Here is a 17,942-nt window from a genome sequence, read left to right on the forward strand (position 1 = left end):
CAACACAAACATTTCCTGCTCTACAGTCACTACTACATTGAGTTTCCAGGTCAACATAAATTTTGTGAAAGGTCTACTTTAATGAAATTGGTTTAATAGCAAATATAATTTGTAATTCACTTTTCTATTACACTTTAATTAACAAGCCCCTACTGTTTCCTTTCTAAGCTACATGCCATTTTTTATTTTTTTTTACCTTCCTCCATTTTCATAATGATTTGAGAATCTCAATTGCATGCTTACAAACTGGGCTTCATCAGGAGCAGAGACTGCAGTCACTGCTACAGCCTCTGTCCCCACCCTGCAACAAAGCGACATCAGTGAAGTTAGTTTTAAGGGTTGATCTAGTCTACTGAGCATGCACAAGTTGTTAATCCCAATGGATGTAAAGTAGGATCTTATCACTGTGCAATATTCTTTTTAATGCGCAGTGATAGTGCACCCCCTCATCTGTTCTATTGAGAAGTGATGAGCCAGCAAGAGAGTGCACTGTCAGTGCGCATTGTAAGGAAAGAATGCCGGGAGCAGAGACCAGCCCTGCCCCTGAAAGTGACGTCTGTAAAGCAGGAACTCGCCCAGCCCCTAAAACTGGTGTCCCATAGGGACTTTATAATTAGAAATATTTTAGAAAAGTGATTACAATATTAAATAGACCTTTAGGGTAAAAATCAATGTTTGTTTAAAGGGGTGGTACAAAAACGGAGTATGAAAGAAAAAAAAAATAGAACACTTAACAGTAAATTATGTGCATTAATAGTCCAGACAGAATATTTAATATGGTTTGAAGTTGTGGCTCATTGGATCATTAAATCTTGGATGTACCAGCAAGGAAGGGCACGGAAGAGACCCAATATTTGGTGGGGTAATAGGTGCAGCATGGAATGGAGGCCTCACCACCGCTGTTGGTAGTGATGCAGCCATATAGGGATGGAGTGGTGCCATAGGAGCCATAGGTAAGGTCAGTTCTGATCGTGCAAAGATATTTGATGCCGGAAAGTCTGAGGAATTGTAATAAGGAAAGCACACTCCAGAGAAGACAGCTTCATATCTTGCATCTTTACTTTGTCGCTTGTACTTCATCCTTCGATTCTGAAACCAGGTTTTAATCTAAAACAGAATAAGAAGATATAAGTATGTTGTGATGTCAGAAAATGGACCTTCTAAAGGCACTTATTGCAACCTATGAACCCCCTATACCACCACCACTGGAAAAACTTAGAACATTCAAACTAACCAAATATTGTTAAAAAGCCTACTTGGGTCTCCGATAGATGCAGCAGCCCGGACAGATGCCTCTTCTCAATGGCCCCAATGTACTGGTTATTTTTGAAGCTCTTCTCAAGCTCCTCCAGCTGCTCAGTAGTGAACTTAGTTCTGGGTCTGGATGTGGACTCCTCCTCTGACATGGACCCCGGGCTTCTCATACTGTCAGAGTCAGATAGCGGACTTCTATCTAGGACTGGAGTTGTGGTTTGGGAAGATACATCTTGAAGTGCTCTTCTAGAGGTGGGAGAGCCTGAAAAAAAAAAAATTCAGTTACTTAACAGGTATATTATGTAACAGGTTTAAAAACCTATCAGCTGATAGCTGGGGTGGATTTTGATAGTGATTCCCGTTTCCCTGCCTATCCATCCTCCCCCTATCTGTTAGTAACTAAGTAGCTAAAAGGACCTGTGCTGATGTCATACCCATGTGACCAGAAGGGGCGGGACCTCAGTCAACATAGTTGATACCAGGAAGCAACATTAGTTTTCTGTTGGCCGAGGCCCTGCCCCTTCTGGTCACATGGGTATGACATCAGCACAGGTTCTTCTAGCTACTTAGTAAAACCATTCTATAATAAAATTAGCATAAATGACAGATAAGGGGAGGACCAACAGGCGGGGGTGTGGGAATCACTATGAATACCCCCCAGATATTATCTGATCCACAGCTGCTGTCAATCAAAAAGCTGCTCATTTTACAAACTTTATTTGCTTGTGTTTTAAAACCTGTACATCCTAGCTGACCACTAAAGGTATGTATAGAATCAGCATGATAGCGCCAGTATAGCACTGGCTTTAGGTTATATAGGAAAATCCTGGGGATTGGTGCACTTTAATGCAGTCTCTAAGGCCTGTTTCACACGTCAGTGATTCTGGTACGTTTGTGCTTTCTTTTTCTACGTACCAGAATCACTGACATACGCAGACCCATTACAATCAATGGGTCTGCTCACACATCAGTGATTTTTCACTGAATGTGTCTCCGTGCGGCGTACACGCGTGTCCGTGATTGCCGCACGGAAACATGTCCACTTTTTTCTGGCATCACTGATGTCCCACAGACCACGCAGTGGTGTGATCCGTGAAACACGTGCCAGAAAAAAACGTGCATATAAAATAAAAATCATTTTTACTCACCTGGCTTCAGCCGCGCTCTGTGTAGCCTGTTCTGCCTGCTGCTTCTGAGCCGGCTCATTACTGCCGTGCATATTCATGAATACACGACACAGCTCGACCCGGAAGCAGCTGCTGTGGGGGTCAGCCCCGGCCGGATGCTGCACCGCGGGAGCATTCAGCACCATGGAGAGCAGGAGCGCGCACAGGTGAGTTAATCTCTATGTGCAATCACGGACCACGGAGAACGGAGCCCAGATTGCACTTAGACAACCCACGTGTGCCATGAATCACGGCACACGGAGGGACATGTGCATGTTTTACACGTCAGTGAAGAACGTCTGTGTTTTTCACCGACGTGTGAAACGGGCCTAAGAGGGATATGAGTGGACCTGAACTTCTGTGCTGTACAATGGTCATAGTAACGACTAGGAGGCTGCAACAGGAAGCAAAATGGGAGTAATTGCCCAGAAATCAAATGTGCATAGGGAAGAAAAAAAAAATAAATAAAAAGGACGCATGATCCCCCCCATTTTTGATAACCAGTGCAGGTAAACCAGACAGACGGCTGCAGCCTGCAGCTGTCTGCTTTACCTTGGCTGGTTATCCAAAACAGAGTGGATCCCACGCCATTTATTTTTTATTACTTTAATGACTTTGAGAGTAAATTGACAGCTGGCATCAAGCTCAGGGCTTAGATAATGGATAGATGTCTGTCTGTCAGACACCCTCATAATTACTAACCCGGTAAGAATACAGTTAAAAAAAAAGGGGGGGAAAAAAGAATATATGTATAGTTCATTTTAATAAAGACTCAACCCCAATTCCTCTTTCACCAATTTATTAATTAAAAGAAATCTTCACGGTTCCGATGTAATCCAGGATGCCCATCAATTCTTATGGTGCTTCGTTCTGAGAATAAGACTCCATAAGTCACTCCCGGACCCCGGTCAGCGGCATAAATGGAATTTCTCACAAGAGGTTTGAGAATGCGTCATTCAATAGGAGTCGCGGGACACAATACCATTGGATTACGGCAGAACTTAAAGGATTTATTTTTAATTAATAAATTGGTAAATGAGGAAGTGTGGTGGAGTCTTTATTTAAATAAAAAGTAGTGTGTTTGTGTTTTAGAACTCTACATTTGCTGGGTTAGTAATGGGGGTGTAAGATAGATGCCTTTTAATTACCCCAGCCAGCTGACATCAATCTCAAAAGTATGACCCAGATTGCCACTGCACTAGGGGAACTGGGAAGATGGATGCACCGCTTCTAGGGCAGCTGCAGGCTGCTATTTTTAGGCTGGGAGGGGCCAAATTCTTATGCTGGGAAGGCCCATGGTGATTCCAGCCCACAGCTGTCCATTCTACCTGCACTGGTTATCAAAAATAGACAGGAGCTCACATAATTTTTTTTTAAATCCCCCCCTTAATTTTTTCCAGCAGCATACAGGCATCTTCCATATACAATAAAGCTTGCTGTTTGTCTAGCAACAAACTTTATTAGCATACGAACAGCACCCAAACTAGGACACAAAATTAAAAAAAAAATTAAAAAAATACCCGGTTTCCGGTACAAAACCCCAAATTTTACCATTCGGGTTCGCTCATCCTAGTATTTAGAGTTGTTATTTTGGGACAGTAAAGTCACAGAATTCAGAAAATTGCAACTGTTTATTCTCTGTTAGATTCACACAATCTATATAATCTGAAGATTAATCCTACTACTTCCACAGTTTGTAAACGTAATGTACTTTGCCTATACATTTACAATGCACCCACATGTAATGTAGCAGAGCTGAATTTGTTATGCAACTGTTGTTTCTTCACTGTGATTGAGAGTTTTGTTAAGGCAACAACTACAGACATGTTACTAAAAAGCTTTTAGCATCTGTGCATCAGTACTGACTAATAATAATGGTGCTACCATATCTGGGAAACAAGGATGTTTGATAACAAGATCCCTAAAGGAATTTACAGGCAGCAGACCATGGTCTAAAGTTAATATTAGCATAAAGTTAATGTTACTTTTTATCTTTGTCAGACATAAACATAAAGGGAACTGGACGTGTAAAAAAAAATGCTATTATAAAAAAGAAGTCCTCCCATCCAATTTTAGTTTATTTTTTCATTTCAATACTTACCTATTATATATATATATATATACACACACACACACACAAATATACAGTATATATATTCCCCCTACGACTGCGCTCCCCGGTGTCCAGCAATGTCATTAAAATTAGATAGTCACGGTTGTGGAGATGTCACTAAGAAGCGAAGCAGAACAGCTCTGGACACTGGAGAGCAGCGGTAGTGAGTATATTAAAAAGAACCTGTCGTCATGATTTAACATGGCAATAATGGGGCCATTTTACTAATGTATGATTACCTTTAGTGCATAAATCCGCAGCCTGGTTCATTATAGAACTATTGGTACAGTATGCTTTTTGTGCTTTGGGACGGGACTGGGTGGAGGCTTTAGCTTTGCAGCGGCCCCACCGCATTTGTGCAAGCCTCTTTTTTTTAAATTTATGCTCTAGCAAGGGCGGCACTTGCACACATTCATCTCCCTGGGGGCTTCAGCAAAAAGGTGCTTGTTGGCGACACATGCACAAATTAAAATTGTTGTTGAGTGGAAGCCTGAATCTGCCTGTGCGGAGAAGACCGTTAGATGTCAATGTGCGCCTGCAGTGACATTTTGCTAAAGACCCCAAGAAGATGAATGTGCAAAAGTGCAAAATAAAAAAAATAACAAACCAAAACAAAAAAAAAAAAAGAACCCACAAAAATGCTCATACAAATATGATGGGGCGTGGCAGGGCCTTAGGCCTGATGCACAAAAAGGATAATGCACCAACATTTCTAGAATAAATTAGGTTATGTTCACACAGGGAGTTTTTGCAGCATTTTTTTTCCTGACCAAAACCTGATCTTGTGGCAGGAGGTCTCCTGGGAGTCATCTGTGGTTTTGGTCCATTATTTGGTGCGTTTTTAGTGGGTTTTTTTATATTGTGGGTGGTTTTCAGTGCAAAACTATGGAAAAAAAAACCACTGCAAAGAAATGACATGTTCATTCTTTGCGTAACACTACAAAAACGCAGAAGGTTGACAAAACAGTCAGGAAAAGTGTGTGTGTGTGTGTGTGTATATGTGTGTGTGTGTGTATATGTGTGTGTGTGTGTGTGTGGCGCCCTGGACAAGCCAGGACGTCACAGGTACTGCAACAACACACCCCACACCCCGGTTAGGCACACCAAAGTCAGACAAAAATCCTTGTTGCCTCACTCCAGGGTGCTGATGTCCACACCAGGGGGTGGAGCCAGGCGGTTGGCCCCACCCACCGAGGAGTTCACAGTCCTGGAGGAGGGAAAAGGAAGGTATAGCAGAGGAGTAGTGGAGTGGAGTGGAGAGGAGTAGTGGAGAGAAAAGAGTAGAGGGTGAAGAGTGAAGTGGTAGTGGAGCAGACTGACCATGTCCGGGTGCGTGGCCCGGGCACATACAGCAAGGTTGGAAGACGGTGGTGACCGTCTGCAGGAGAGGCTGATCGATGTGAACCATAAGGACCGGGGACGGGCGGTGGCCCGCCGGTACCGGATCGGGGAGTGAAGAGAAGCCAGCACCATTTGGCAGGGCCTACGGACCCCGACCAGGCTTGGAGTCGCCGTAAAACCGGTCAAATCCATTAGCGAAGGGAACCTCTGAGGTTTCCTAGCAGTCAAGACCTGATTGAAGGCAACCGCTCAAACCGTGAAGGGAAATACAGTCACCGCCAAGGCTACAGTTCCCAGGGCCAGAGACTGTGGGAAAAAGGGGCTCCCTCAGCCTCCATCCAAGCTGGGGAGCGGGTTACCGGTGGGAAGCCATCAGAACCGAGAATATAACACAGGTGCAGGGCAAGGCAGTCACCGCCAACCTACCGGGAGAAGAACCACCGCAGCCATCTGTGGGACCCGTCCATCCAGCTGTTTGTGTCGCGGGCGGAGGAGGGGACGCTGCGCTCTCCCACTGCTCGGGTCCGGCCGCGGCTGCTGCGGCTGCTGCTGCTGCTCGGTGGTGGCTCGAGCTGTGGGCCGGATCCCGAGGACTCGAGCGGCGCTCCTCGCCTGTGAGTGAAAAGGGGTTGGGGATTGGATGGTGGGGATTTGGTTATTGTCCGTGACGCCACCCACGGTTGTGGTGATATTGGTGACACCACCGCTGCTCTGGACGTGGATCCCGGGAGCGATGACTGGGAGCAGCCTGGATGTTAGTTCTCCCCTCCGTGGGTAGGGGGTTGGTTGTCCCGGGGCCCGGTGATGGGGTAGGGATGGATGGCAGGCGGGTTACGGGACCTGGCGAGGTGCAGGGTCGCGGGGGAAGCACTGTGCCGCACGGCACGGTGGTAGTCACTCAGCCAGTAATTCACACAGAGTCTCTGGTCAAACAAACGGCTGGATGGACGGGTCCCACAGACGGCTGCGGTGTTTTTCCCCTGACCCCAGGTTGGTACTGTAAGTCCTTTCCTGCATCTTCCGTATGCTCCTCCTGCGCTCCGGTTTCCAGCTGGCTCCCCGGTTCGGTACCGGTGGGCCCCGCCCAGCCCCGGCTACCTATGGTTCAACCAGACTGTCTTCCCGGCTCTCGCAGACGGCCACTATCGTCTGCCTGACTGCTACTCGAGGGCCCTAGGCTCCAACCTAGGCCCCAATCTGCGTCTGCCTCTCTGCAGACCTCCTCTCTCTTCCTCTGCCAGGACTTGTCTGAACTTGTTTCCTGCCTCATGCCAGCTAAACTCCTCGGTGGGCGTGCCCATCTGCCTGACTCCGCCCACCTGGTGTGTCTGTCTGAACCCGAGGAAGAAATCAGGTCTCACTGGGGATGACTGCTGTGAACTGCTGGGGGTGGGGGTGTGTGTTGTTACCTGTGGCCCCTGGCTTGTCCAGGGCGCCCCATTTGTTTTACCGGAGACTTTGCATTCATCATTGGGTGAGTGAGTACCACCGTGCCGTGCGGCACCGCGCTGCCCCCACGACTCTTCACCTCACCAGGCCCCGTAACCTGCCTGCCATTCCTCCCTCATCGGGCCCCGGGGCAACCAACCCCCCTACCCACGGAGGGGAAAAACAACATCCAAGCTGCTCCCTGTCATCGCTCCCGGGATCCCCGTCCAGAGCAGCGGTGGTGTCACAACCTCACCACAACCGTGGGTGGCGTCACGGACAATATCCCTAAACCAAACCACCCCTTTCACTCACGGGCGAGGAGCGCCGCTCGAGTCCCCGGATCCTGCCCACCACTCGAGCCACCGAGCAGCAAGCGAAGCAGCAGCCGTGCCGGACCCGAGCGTGGTGAGCGCAGCGTCCCCTCCCCGCCCGTGACAACTTGGTGTCACGAACAGGATCTTACCGCTCTGCCGTCTGGTAGAGGTGCGCCTTGTGACCACCGGAGGTGTCCGGCCGAAAATTTTGAGAAGCCACCATTTTGGGCGCGAAAAGTCCCCGCTCGAGCGTCTCCGCGAGCAGTGGAGGCGCGAAAGCCGAAACCCCGCCCCTGTAGAGGAGGAGCCGGAAAAAGACTAAGGGGGACGGATGGCGTCTGGCCGCATGTAGCCCGCGGCTATAAAGGCAGGGACGCCAGGACTCTGCGGCCATATTGGGTTCCTGGAAAGCACCATTGTCGAGATGCACAGTCCAACCAACGACCCCGTAGTCCCCGCGCCAGGCACTGCGGCGTGGGTGAAGGTCCGGACTGCCCCGCTGAGTAACCGTCTGCAGACCCGCATGCAGCTTCACCTGGAGGAGTGGGAGGCCGACATGGCGGACGTGGTGGCTGCTATGTGGAGATGCGAGGTGGAGGAAGATTTGGAGGAGCGGGTAAGGGACCCACGCCCCTGTATTCTTGAGGGATCGGCCACTGCGGCTGGGGGGCCCGGCCTGAACCCGCTCACCCTGCCGCCTCCCCCGCTACCCGCGTTAGTCGCTGCCGCCCCGCCACTAAGCCCGCTACCCGTCCAACCGGTAGCGGTACCCTGCCCGTCCTCCCGAGCGGACCGACCGGCTGTAGACACTCGGGGCCTCCCTGAACCGCTCCTTTGGGGGCCGCCGAGGCCGCGGCCCCTTAACGAAGATGTATCAGAGGCCCTGGCAGGGGTCGCGCCAGGCTCCGTGCCCGAGCCCGGGACCGCGGCGTGGATGAAAGCCAGAGTAATTTAATTCAACCAACGCCAACAGAATCAGATATACCTCATGATGGAGCAGTGGACCAATGAGGTGGAAACGCTGGTTGCGACTGTCCCGATGTATGAGATGGGAGCCGACGTGCCGGAGCCGACGAGTGACCCACGCCTCCATGTCCCACAAGGACCGGCCAATGCGGCTGGGGGGCCCGGTCCGGTCTCGGCCCTCGTATCGTCCCTGCCATCGCCCATGGGGCGCCTCAGTGTTGACCGACCTGACCTGCTGCCCCGTGCTACAACAGTAGAACCTGGCGTGCTGAGTGCCGGAAACCCAGAGCCTGTGGCAGCTGGCGGCAACCCGCCTGGCGCAGGGACAAATGATAATGACTCCGGCCCCGGCGCCGAGCCCACCTCTGAGTCCGAGAAGGCAAGTGAGCGTCTCCGCTACGAAGGATGACCGGTGGTTTTCTATAGCCCGCGCACCGGTGGAAATGGATACCGGGCACCCCTCTCCCAACAGGCCTGTCACTGCATGTTCGAAATGTTGGTAGCAGGGGATGAGGCCACCTCCGCGAAAGAGTCAGAGTGATGGCAGCAGAGCCCCGCTGAAGTTGTCCCCGTTGGGACCACCAGTACCGTTAAAAGTTTGAATGATAAGATTGAATCACCTGAAGAAGCTATCTGATTGGAACCGTGATTGAACCGGCCGTTGCCGGCAACTAGTCCCCTTAGGGACTGTCTGCAACCGTTGCGTAAGGAACTTCTTACGAACAAGCCCGAGAACTTGCAGGGCAACCACAAACTTGTGGAATGTAAATAATTGTTGGCTTAAACTGTTACCGCCTCCGGAGAGGCTGATTTGGGAGGATGGGCCTGGAGGAAATGGATGGCACAGGCCCGCCAATACCGTAACCGGTGGCGATCCTCCGGGGGTCAGGGGTCCCCCATGGACGTGGGTCCCCTGAAAGAGACCGTACCCGCTCGGGCAGCCTGGTGATGGACTGGGGCAAGGGGTGCTGCCCACTTTTTAGGGGCAGCATTAGGGCCAGGTTGTTTGGGTGGGAGAAGAGCGGAAGCCGTACCGTTGTAAAATGTTTGTGATTTTTACATGTTTTTACCGTTTTCTATCTTTTGCAGTTAACAAAAATAAAACCGGTGATGGACGGGCAGCCCGCGGACGGAATTCATTTTACTAAGGGGGAATGTGGCGCCCTGGACAAGCCAGGACGTCACAGGTACTGCAACAACACACCCCACACCCCGGCTAGGCACACCAAAGTCAGACAAAAATCCTTGTTGCCTCCCTCCAGGGGCTGATGTCCACACCAGGGGGTGGAGCCAGGCGGTTGGCCCCACCCACCGAGGAGTTCACAGTCCTGGAGGCGGGAAAAGGAAGTCAGCGCAGAGGAGTAGTGGAGTGGAGTGGAGAGGAGTAGTGGAGAGAAGAGAGTAGAGGGTGAAGAGTAAAGTGGTAGTGGAGCAGACTGACCGTGTCCGGGTGCGTGGCCCGGGCACATACAGCAAGGTTGGCAGACGGTGGTGACCGTCTGCAGGAGAGGCTGATTGACGTGAACCGTAAGGACCGGGGACGGGCGGTGGCCCGCCGGTACCGGATTGGGGAGCGAAGAGAAGCCAGCACCATTTGGCAGGGCCTACGGACCCCGACCAGGCTTGGAGTCGCCGTAAAACTAGTCAAATCTTTTAGCGAAGGGAACCTCCGGGGTTTCCCAGCAGTCAAGACCCGATTGAAGGCAACCGCTCAAACCGTGAAGGGAAATACAGTCACCGCCAAGGCTACAGTTCCCAGGGCCAGAGCTTGTGGGCAAAAGGGGCTCCCTCAGCCTCCATCCAAGCTGGGGAGCGGGTTACCAGTGGGAAGCCACCAGAACCGAGAACATAACACAGGTGCTGGGAAAGGCAGTCACCGCCAACCTACCGGGAGAAGAACCACCGCAGTCATCTGTGGGACCTGTCCATCCAGCCGTTTGTTTTACCGGAGACTTTGCATTCATCATTGGCTGAGTGAGTACCACCGTGCCATGCGGCACCGTGCTGCCCCCGCGACCCTGCACCTCACCAGGCCCCGTAACCCGCCTGCCATTCCTCCCTTACCGGGCCCCGGGACAACCAACCCCCTTACCCACAGAGGGGAAAAACAACATCCAAGCTGCTCCCTGTCATCGCTCCCGGGATCCCCGTCCAGAGCAGCGGTGGTGTCACAACCTCACCACAACCGTGGGTGGCGTCACGGACAATATCCCTAAACCAAACCACCCCTTTCACTCACGGGCGAAGAGCGCCGATCGAGTCCCCGGATCCGGCCCACCGCTCGAGCCACCGAGCAGCAAGCGAAGCAGCAGCCATGCCGGACCCGAGCGTGGTGAGCGCAGCGTCCCCTCCTCCGCCCGTGACATGTGTGTGTGTATATGTGTGTGTGCAGTGGCGTAACTACCGCGGTCGCAGCGGTCACGATCGCGACCGGGCCCGGGAGGTTAGGGGCCCGGCAGCCGCCAGGCAGATCAGCAGCCAGCTCCTGTCAGTGTGAGAGGAGCTGCGCTGATCTGTCACAGACCTCGCGGCCGCTATTTGACCCGCTGCCGCCGCCGACACCGGGCCCCCCTGCCTGATGTCAGCGGCGGCACCGGGGCCCCCTGCCTGGTGTCAGCGGCTGCAGCGTCTCCCCCGTCACCGCGCAAAGTAATGATGAAGCATAGCGCGGCCGGTGCCGCGCTATGCATCACCATTCTCCCCCTGTACGATGACGTCACTCCCGAGCGACTGCTGTGCTGAGTGCACAGAGTGCAGGACAGGAGGACGTCGACCGCAGCACCGGAAGAACGAGCAGCGGGGAAGACAGCAGCGGTGGAAGGAAGAGAGAAGGTGAGTACTTGATTTTTTTTTAATATAAGTGAGTAAACGGTGGCCAGAGGCTTGGGAAGGCAGTTCTGGGGAAGCTGCATTATTGTATATGGAAGCCTGGAAAGGCTGCTTTATACATGGAGGTCTGAGGAGGCTGCATTATATGTGGAGGTCTGGGGTAGCTGCATTATTATACATGGAGGCCTGGAGAGGCTGCTTTATACATGGAGGTCTGAGGAGGCTGCATTATATGTGGAGGCCTGGAGAGGCTGCTTTATACATGGAGGTCTGAGGAGGCTGCATTATATATGGAGGCCTAGAGAGGCTGCTTTATACATGGAGGCCTGTAGAGACTGCTTTATACATGGAGGTCTGGGGAGGCTGCATTATATATGGAGGTCTGGGGTGGCTGCATTATTATACATGGAGGCCTGGAGAAGCTGGCTGCTACATTATACATGGAGGCCTGAGGAGGCTGGCTGCATTATTATACATGGAGGCCTGGAGACGCTGGCTGCATTATTATATATGGAGGTCTGGGGGGGCTGCATAATACAAAATGAAGGACACCTTATACATGGAATATACAGTTAGGTCCAGAAATATTTGGACAGTGACACAAGTTTTGTTATTTTAGCTGTTTACAAAAACATGTTCAGAAATACAATTATATATATAATATGGGCTGAAAGTGCACACTCCCAGCTGCAATATGAGAGTTTTCACATCCAAATCGGAGAAAGGGTTTAGGAATCATAGCTCTGTAATGCATAGCCTCCTCTTTTTCAAGGGACCAAAAGTAATTGGACAAGGGACTCTAAGGGCTGCAATTAACTCTGAAGGCGTCTCCCTCGTTAACCTGTAATCAATGAAGTAGTTAAAAGGTCTGGGGTTGATTACAGGTGTGTGGTTTTGCATTTGGAAGTTGTTGCTGTGACCAGACAACATGCGGTCTAAGGAACTCTCAATTGAGGTGAAGCAGAACATCCTGAGGCTGAAAAAAAAGAAAAAATCCATCAGAGAGATAGCAGACATGCTTTGAGTAGCAAAATCAACAGTCGGGTACATTCTGAGAAAAAAGGAATTGACTGGTGAGCTTGGGAACTCAAAAAGGCCTGGGCGTCCACGGATGACAACAGTGGTGGATGATCGCCGCATACTTTCTTTGGTGAAGAAGAACCCGTTCACAACATCAACTGAAGTCCAGAACACTCTCATTGAAGTAGGTGTATCTGTCTCTAAGTCAATAGTAAAGAGAAGACTCCATGAAAGTAAATACAAAGGGTTCACATCTAGATGCAAACCATTCATCAATTCCAAAAATAGACAGGCCAGAGTTAAATTTGCTGAAAAACACCTCATGAAGCCAGCTCAGTTCTGGAAAAGTATTTTATGGACAGATGAGACAAAGATCAACCTGTACCAGAATGATGGGAAGAAAAAAGTTTGGAGAAGAAAGGGAACGGCACATGATCCAAGGCACACCACATCCTCTGTAAAACATGGTGGAGGCAACGTGATGGCATGGGCATGCATGGCTTTCAATGGCACTGGGTCACTTGTGTTTATTGATGACATAACAGCAGACAAGAGTAGCCGGATGAATTCTGAAGTGTACCGGGATATACTTTCAGCCCAGATTCAGCCAAATGCCGCAAAGTTGATCGGACGGCGCTTCATAGTACAGATGGACAATGACCCCAAGCATACAGCCAAAGCTACCCAGGAGTTCATGAGTGCAAAAAAGTGGAACCTTCTGCAATGGCCAAGTCAATCACCAGATCTTAACCCAATTGAGCATGCATTTCACTTGCTCAAATCCAGACTTAAGACGGAAAGACCCACAAACAAGCAAGACCTGAAGGCTGCGGCTGTAAAGGCCTGGCAAAGCATTAAGAAGGAGGAAACCCAGCGTTTGGTGATGTCCATGGGTTCCAGACTTAAGGCAGTGATTGCCTCCAAAGGATTCGCAACAAAATATTGAAAATAAAAATATTTTGTTTGGGTTTGGTTTATTTGTCCAATTACTTTTGACCTCCTAAAATGTGGAGTGTTTGTAAAGAAATGTGTACAATTCCTACAATTTCTATCAGATATTTTTGTTCAAACCTTCAAATTAAACGTTACAATCTGCACTTGAATTCTGTTGTAGAGGTTTCATTTCAAATCCAATGTGGTGGCATGCAGAGCCCAACTCGCGAAAATTGTGTCACTGTCCAAATATTTCTGGACGCAACTGTAGGGGTGCCTTATGCATGGAGGAGTATGGGGCTGCATAATGCAATATGAAGTTTTATGGGGTTGTGTTATAATACATATAGGACTATGGGGGCTACATTATAATATATGGAGGACTATGGAGGCTACCTTTTACATGGACTATTGGTGACACCACCGCTGCTCTGGACGTGGATCCCGGGAGCGATGACTGGGAGCAGCCTGGATGTTAGTTCTCCCCTCCGTGGGTAGGGGGTTGGTTGTCCCGGGGCCCGGTGATGGGGTAGGGATGGATGGCAGGCGGGTTACGGGACCTGGCGAGGTGCAGGGTCGCGGGGGAAGCACTGTGCCGCACGGCACGGTGGTAGTCACTCAGCCAGTAATTCACACAGAGTCTCTGGTCAAACAAACGGCTGGATGGACGGGTCCCACAGACGGCTGCGATGTTTTTCCCCTGACCCCAGGTTGGTACTGTAAGTCCTTTCCTGCATCTTCCGTACGCTCCTCCTGCGCTCCGGTTTCCAGCTGGCTCCCCGGTTCGGTACCGGTGGGCCCCGCCCAGCCCCGGCTACCTATGGTTCAACCAGACTGTCTTCCCGGCTCTCGCAGACGGCCACTATCGTCTGCCTGACTGCTACTCGAGGGCCCTAGGCTCCAACCTAGGCCCCAATCTGCGTCTGCCTCTCTGCAGACCTCCTCTCTCTTCCTCTGCCAGGACTTGTCTGAACTTGTTTCCTGCCTCATGCCAGCTAAACTCCTCGGTGGGCGTGCCCATCTGCCTGACTCCGCCCACCTGGTGTGTCTGTCTGAACCCGAGGAAGAAATCAGGTCTCACTGGGGATGACTGCTGTGAACTGCTGGGGGTGGGGGTGTGTGTTGTTACCTGTGGCCCCTGGCTTGTCCAGGGCGCCCCATTTGTTTTACCGGAGACTTTGCATTCATCATTGGGTGAGTGAGTACCACCGTGCCGTGCGGCACCGCGCTGCCCCCACGACTCTTCACCTCACCAGGCCCCGTAACCTGCCTGCCATTCCTCCCTCATCGGGCCCCGGGGCAACCAACCCCCCTACCCACGGAGGGGAAAAACAACATCCAAGCTGCTCCCTGTCATCGCTCCCGGGATCCCCGTCCAGAGCAGCGGTGGTGTCACAACCTCACCACAACCGTGGGTGGCGTCACGGACAATATCCCTAAACCAAACCACCCCTTTCACTCACGGGCGAGGAGCGCCGCTCGAGTCCCCGGATCCTGCCCACCACTCGAGCCACCGAGCAGCAAGCGAAGCAGCAGCCGTGCCGGACCCGAGCGTGGTGAGCGCAGCGTCCCCTCCCCGCCCGTGACAACTTGGTGTCACGAACAGGATCTTACCGCTCTGCCGTCTGGTAGAGGTGCGCCTTGTGACCACCGGAGGTGTCCGGCCGAAAATTTTGAGAAGCCACCATTTTGGGCGCGAAAAGTCCCCGCTCGAGCGTCTCCGCGAGCAGTGGAGGCGCGAAAGCCGAAACCCCGCCCCTGTAGAGGAGGAGCCGGAAAAAGACTAAGGGGGACGGATGGCGTCTGGCCGCATGTAGCCCGCGGCTATAAAGGCAGGGACGCCAGGACTCTGCGGCCATATTGGGTTCCTGGAAAGCACCATTGTCGAGATGCACAGTCCAACCAACGACCCCGTAGTCCCCGCGCCAGGCACTGCGGCGTGGGTGAAGGTCCGGACTGCCCCGCTGAGTAACCGTCTGCAGACCCGCATGCAGCTTCACCTGGAGGAGTGGGAGGCCGACATGGCGGACGTGGTGGCTGCTATGTGGAGATGCGAGGTGGAGGAAGATTTGGAGGAGCGGGTAAGGGACCCACGCCCCTGTATTCTTGAGGGATCGGCCACTGCGGCTGGGGGGCCCGGCCTGCACCCGCTCACCCTGCCGCCTCCCCCGCTACCCGCGTTAGTCGCTGCCGCCCCGCCACTAAGCCCGCTACCCGTCCAACCGGTAGCGGTACCCTGCCCGTCCGCCCGAGCGGACCGACCGGCTGTAGACACTCGGGGCCTCCCTGAACCGCTCCTTTGGGGGCCGCCGAGGCCGCGGCCCCTTAACGAAGATGTATCAGAGGCCCTGGCAGGGGTCGCGCCAGGCTCCGTGCCCGAGCCCGGGACCGCGGCGTGGATGAAAGCCAGAGTAATTTAATTCAACCAACGCCAACAGAATCAGATATACCTCATGATGGAGCAGTGGACCAATGAGGTGGAAACGCTGGTTGCGACTGTCCCGATGTATGAGATGGGAGCCGACGTGCCGGAGCCGACGAGTGACCCACGCCTCCATGTCCCACAAGGACCGGCCAATGCGGCTGGGGGGCCCGGTCCGGTCTCGGCCCTCGTATCGTCCCTGCCATCGCCCATGGGGCGCCTCAGTGTTGACCGACCTGACCTGCTGCCCCGTGCTACAACAGTAGAACCTGGCGTGCTGAGTGCCGGAAACCCAGAGCCTGTGGCAGCTGGCGGCAACCCGCCTGGCGCAGGGACAAATGATAATGACTCCGGCCCCGGCGCCGAGCCCACCTCTGAGTCCGAGAAGGCAAGTGAGCGTCTCCGCTACGAAGGATGACCGGTGGTTTTCTATAGCCCGCGCACCGGTGGAAATGGATACCGGGCACCCCTCTCCCAACAGGCCTGTCACTGCATGTTCGAAATGTTGGTAGCAGGGGATGAGGCCACCTCCGCGAAAGAGTCAGAGTGATGGCAGCAGAGCCCCGCTGAAGTTGTCCCCGTTGGGACCACCAGTACCGTTAAAAGTTTGAATGATAAGATTGAATCACCTGAAGAAGTTATCTGATTGGAACCGTGATTGAACCGGCCGTTGCCGGCAACTAGTCCCCTTAGGGACTGTCTGCAACCGTTGCGTAAGGAACTTCTTACGAACAAGCCCGAGAACTTGCAGGGCAACCACAAACTTGTGGAATGTAAATAATTGTTGGCTTAAACTGTTACCGCCTCCGGAGAGGCTGATTTGGGAGGATGGGCCTGGAGGAAATGGATGGCACAGGCCCGCCAATACCGTAACCGGTGGCGATCCTCCGGGGGTCAGGGGTCCCCCATGGACGTGGGTCCCCTGAAAGAGACCATACCCGCTCGGGCAGCCTGGTGATGGACTGGGGCAAGGGGTGCTGCCCACTTTTTAGGGGCAGCATTAGGGCCAGGTTGTTTGGGTGGGAGAAGAGCGGAAGCCGTACCGTTGTAAAATGTTTGTGATTTTTACATGTTTTTACCGTTTTCTATCTTTTGCAGTTAACAAAAATAAAACCGGTGATGGACGGGCAGCCCGCGGACGGAATTCATTTTACTAAGGGGGAATGTGGCGCCCTGGACAAGCCAGGATGTCACAGGTACTGCAACAACACACCCCACACCCCGGCTAGGCACACCAAAGTCAGACAAAAATCCTTGTTGCCTCCCTCCAGGGGCTGATGTCCACACCAGGGGGTGGAGCCAGGCGGTTGGCCCCACCCACCGAGGAGTTCACAGTCCTGGAGGCGGGAAAAGGAAGGTATAGCAGAGGAGTAGTGGAGTGGAGTGGAGAGGAGTAGTGGAGAGAAAAGAGTAGAGGGTGAAGAGTGAAGTGGTAGTGGAGCAGACTGACCATGTCCGGGTGCGTGGCCCGGGCACATACAGCAAGGTTGGAAGACGGTGGTGACCGTCTGCAGGAGAGGCTGATCGATGTGAACCATAAGGACCGGGGACGGGCGGTGGCCCGCCGGTACCGGATCGGGGAGTGAAGAGAAGCCAGCACCATTTGGCAGGGCCTACGGACCCCGACCAGGCTTGGAGTCGCCGTAAAACCGGTCAAATCCATTAGCGAAGGGAACCTCTGAGGTTTCCTAGCAGTCAAGACCTGATTGAAGGCAACCGCTCAAACCGTGAAGGGAAATACAGTCACCGCCAAGGCTACAGTTCCCAGGGCCAGAGACTGCGGGAAAAAGGGGCTCCCTCAGCCTCCATCCAAGCTGGGGAGCGGGTTACCGGTGGGAAGCCATCAGAACCGAGAATATAACACAGGTGCAGGGCAAGGCAGTCACCGCCAACCTACCGGGAGAAGAACCACCGCAGCCATCTGTGGGACCCGTCCATCCAGCTGTTTGTGTCGCGGGCGGAGGAGGGGACGCTGCGCTCTCCCACTGCTCGGGTCCGGCCGCGGCTGCTGCGGCTGCTGCTGCTGCTCGGTGGTGGCTCGAGCTGTGGGCCGGATCCCGAGGACTCGAGCGGCGCTCCTCGCCTGTGAGTGAAAAGGGGTTGGGGATTGGATGGTGGGGATTTGGTTATTGTCCGTGACGCCACCCACGGTT

The 17,942-nt window shown here is 52.8% G+C and overlaps 1 protein-coding gene across 1 annotated transcript in view; it reads right to left on the reverse strand.

Annotated features, from left to right (window-relative positions):
* Positions 1-710: 710 nt before the first annotated feature.
* Positions 711-17,942, reverse strand: part of LOC142312625 (homeobox protein vex1-like) — a 39,590-nt gene continuing 22,358 nt past the window's right edge. Inside the window, exons 2-3 of the mRNA XM_075351621.1 lie at positions 1,257-1,516; positions 711-1,107 (exon numbers count right to left, since the gene is read on the reverse strand). Coding sequence (XP_075207736.1) covers positions 772-1,107; positions 1,257-1,516 — 596 coding nt within the window. The 3' untranslated portion in view covers positions 711-771. The remainder of the gene's footprint in view (positions 1,108-1,256; positions 1,517-17,942) is intronic.

This window comes from Anomaloglossus baeobatrachus, chromosome 5, assembly GCF_048569485.1.
Source record: "Anomaloglossus baeobatrachus isolate aAnoBae1 chromosome 5, aAnoBae1.hap1, whole genome shotgun sequence".
Lineage (NCBI taxonomy): Eukaryota > Metazoa > Chordata > Amphibia > Anura > Aromobatidae > Anomaloglossus > Anomaloglossus baeobatrachus.